Here is a 1688-nt window from a genome sequence, read left to right as displayed (position 1 = left end):
TCGGAAAGAATAAACCAGTTTTTTTAAGAAAGGACTTGTGTCGCTAAAGTTTCGTCGGAACGAATTTACGGAAAATTATCTAACGACTGGAGACGTAACAATATAAAATTTTGAAGTTTTACGTTCAAAACAGCTAAATACGTTAATATATAAAAGAAACAAGATTATATAATATAGTAATTTTGAACATTTATATCAGAAATGCTTTAAAATAGATCTGTTATATTTTTTTACTTGATAAAATTATAATTATTAAAATGCATATTTTGTGTTATTGTATCTCTATGCTTCCGTCTATTGAAAAATTATGCATTCCCCAACCCTGTGATAGCGCTCGTTTCAGTTGTTTTTTAGTAGTTATCTAATTAATTAATTTCATGGAACTTCGGTAACAAATATAGCCGATAATTAGCATATACTATACATCATTCCACCCTCGTTTCATAACATTTACTTATTTCAAAAATAGTACAACTATTGCTATCTTTTGTTAACCCTCAACTGGTAGAGTGGGGTCAGAATGACCCATGTCGAAGTTTTTAAGTCCATATTCCAACTCACCTAGTGCTGCTCTCTACCTGATATTTTCTGTACTGTATCATCAATCAGTTCTTGAGTGTTGAGCAGAGCGAATGTGCTGTTACAGTTCTCTTTTTTATTGTTGTAATCGTTTGTGGGTCATTCTGATCCCCCCCGTATTATAAAGATAATATTTTTGAAGTTTATTATACATGGGTCATTTTGACTCACCTTGCCGCTTATTATTCAAGTATTTTTGTACAGTTGAGGGTTAAAGGAATGCAGAATCTAGATACAATTATATAGTTTTAAAACTTGCTATTTTATTATTATTATTAAGAAACATTCAATATGTGGAGGCTATTATATTAGTTACTTTTATTTCACAACGTTATTGGGTTCTATAATAATTCAGTTAGATCGTGGTAAAAGTAATAACTTTGAAAGGTATGATTGAATGTTATGTTTAATTCCCATTCTTCGTTTTGTTTCTTTTGCGTCAAACTCACCTGAGTTTTACGAAGGAAATCAACTCCAAAAGTGATATCTGGTATGATATTGTCAACTATATGCAGGAAAATAGAAAAAATTAACCAAGCTTCAGATGAGTTTTATAAAACTGAAAACAGGATCATCGCTTTATTACAAGACTATTACACGTCAAAGGTAATTCTCAAATTGAGCAACTTCAATTTTCTTTCCCATTTGATAAATTATGTAAATTCAAAATGTCAAATCACTTTTTAATGAATTAAATTAAATAGCAAAAAAATAAAAACAACAACCAAAAATGTGTCACTGACAAATCAAAAATACTATATAACTTAGTTTCGATCGTGTGTAGTGGATGAGTGTGGTGTAATATATTTGTATTTTAACACTTGCATAATATGCGAAAAAAGACCAAGTGAAGCTAATCTCGCAGCATACTTACTTTCCAAACACTCTGATTTACCCTTATACATATTTTTACGACAGCGGAGGTCACGTGACACTTGTAACACGTCATGCGCTCCTGGAACGTTCATGAAACCTCGAGATGTTACTAGATATGCGGTATTCTTGTATATAAGCTGACAAGAACTGACGGCAACAATGGGTAATTGAATTTCGGAGAGAGACGTATTGTTGAGTCGAGCACGTGAGACGTTCGTTGTGAATTAAAGCGT

The 1688-nt window shown here is 31.7% G+C and overlaps 1 protein-coding gene across 6 annotated transcripts in view; it reads right to left on the bottom strand.

Moving 5' to 3' along the window:
- Positions 1-1688, bottom strand: part of LOC111087249 — a 16035-nt gene that overhangs the window by 935 nt on the left and 13412 nt on the right. For all 6 annotated transcript variants that reach the window (XM_022393268.1, XM_022393269.1, XM_022393270.1 and 3 more), the window contains one exon: positions 1029-1084. In XM_022393268.1, the coding sequence (XP_022248976.1) occupies positions 1029-1084 (56 nt within the window). The remainder of the gene's footprint in view (positions 1-1028; positions 1085-1688) is intronic.

This window comes from Limulus polyphemus, unplaced genomic scaffold (assembly GCF_000517525.1).
Source record: "Limulus polyphemus unplaced genomic scaffold, Limulus_polyphemus-2.1.2 Scaffold1925, whole genome shotgun sequence".
Classification (NCBI taxonomy): domain Eukaryota; kingdom Metazoa; phylum Arthropoda; class Merostomata; order Xiphosura; family Limulidae; genus Limulus; species Limulus polyphemus.
Note: the sequence above shows the minus strand (reverse complement) of the source record. Positions and strands in the feature narration are given on the sequence as shown.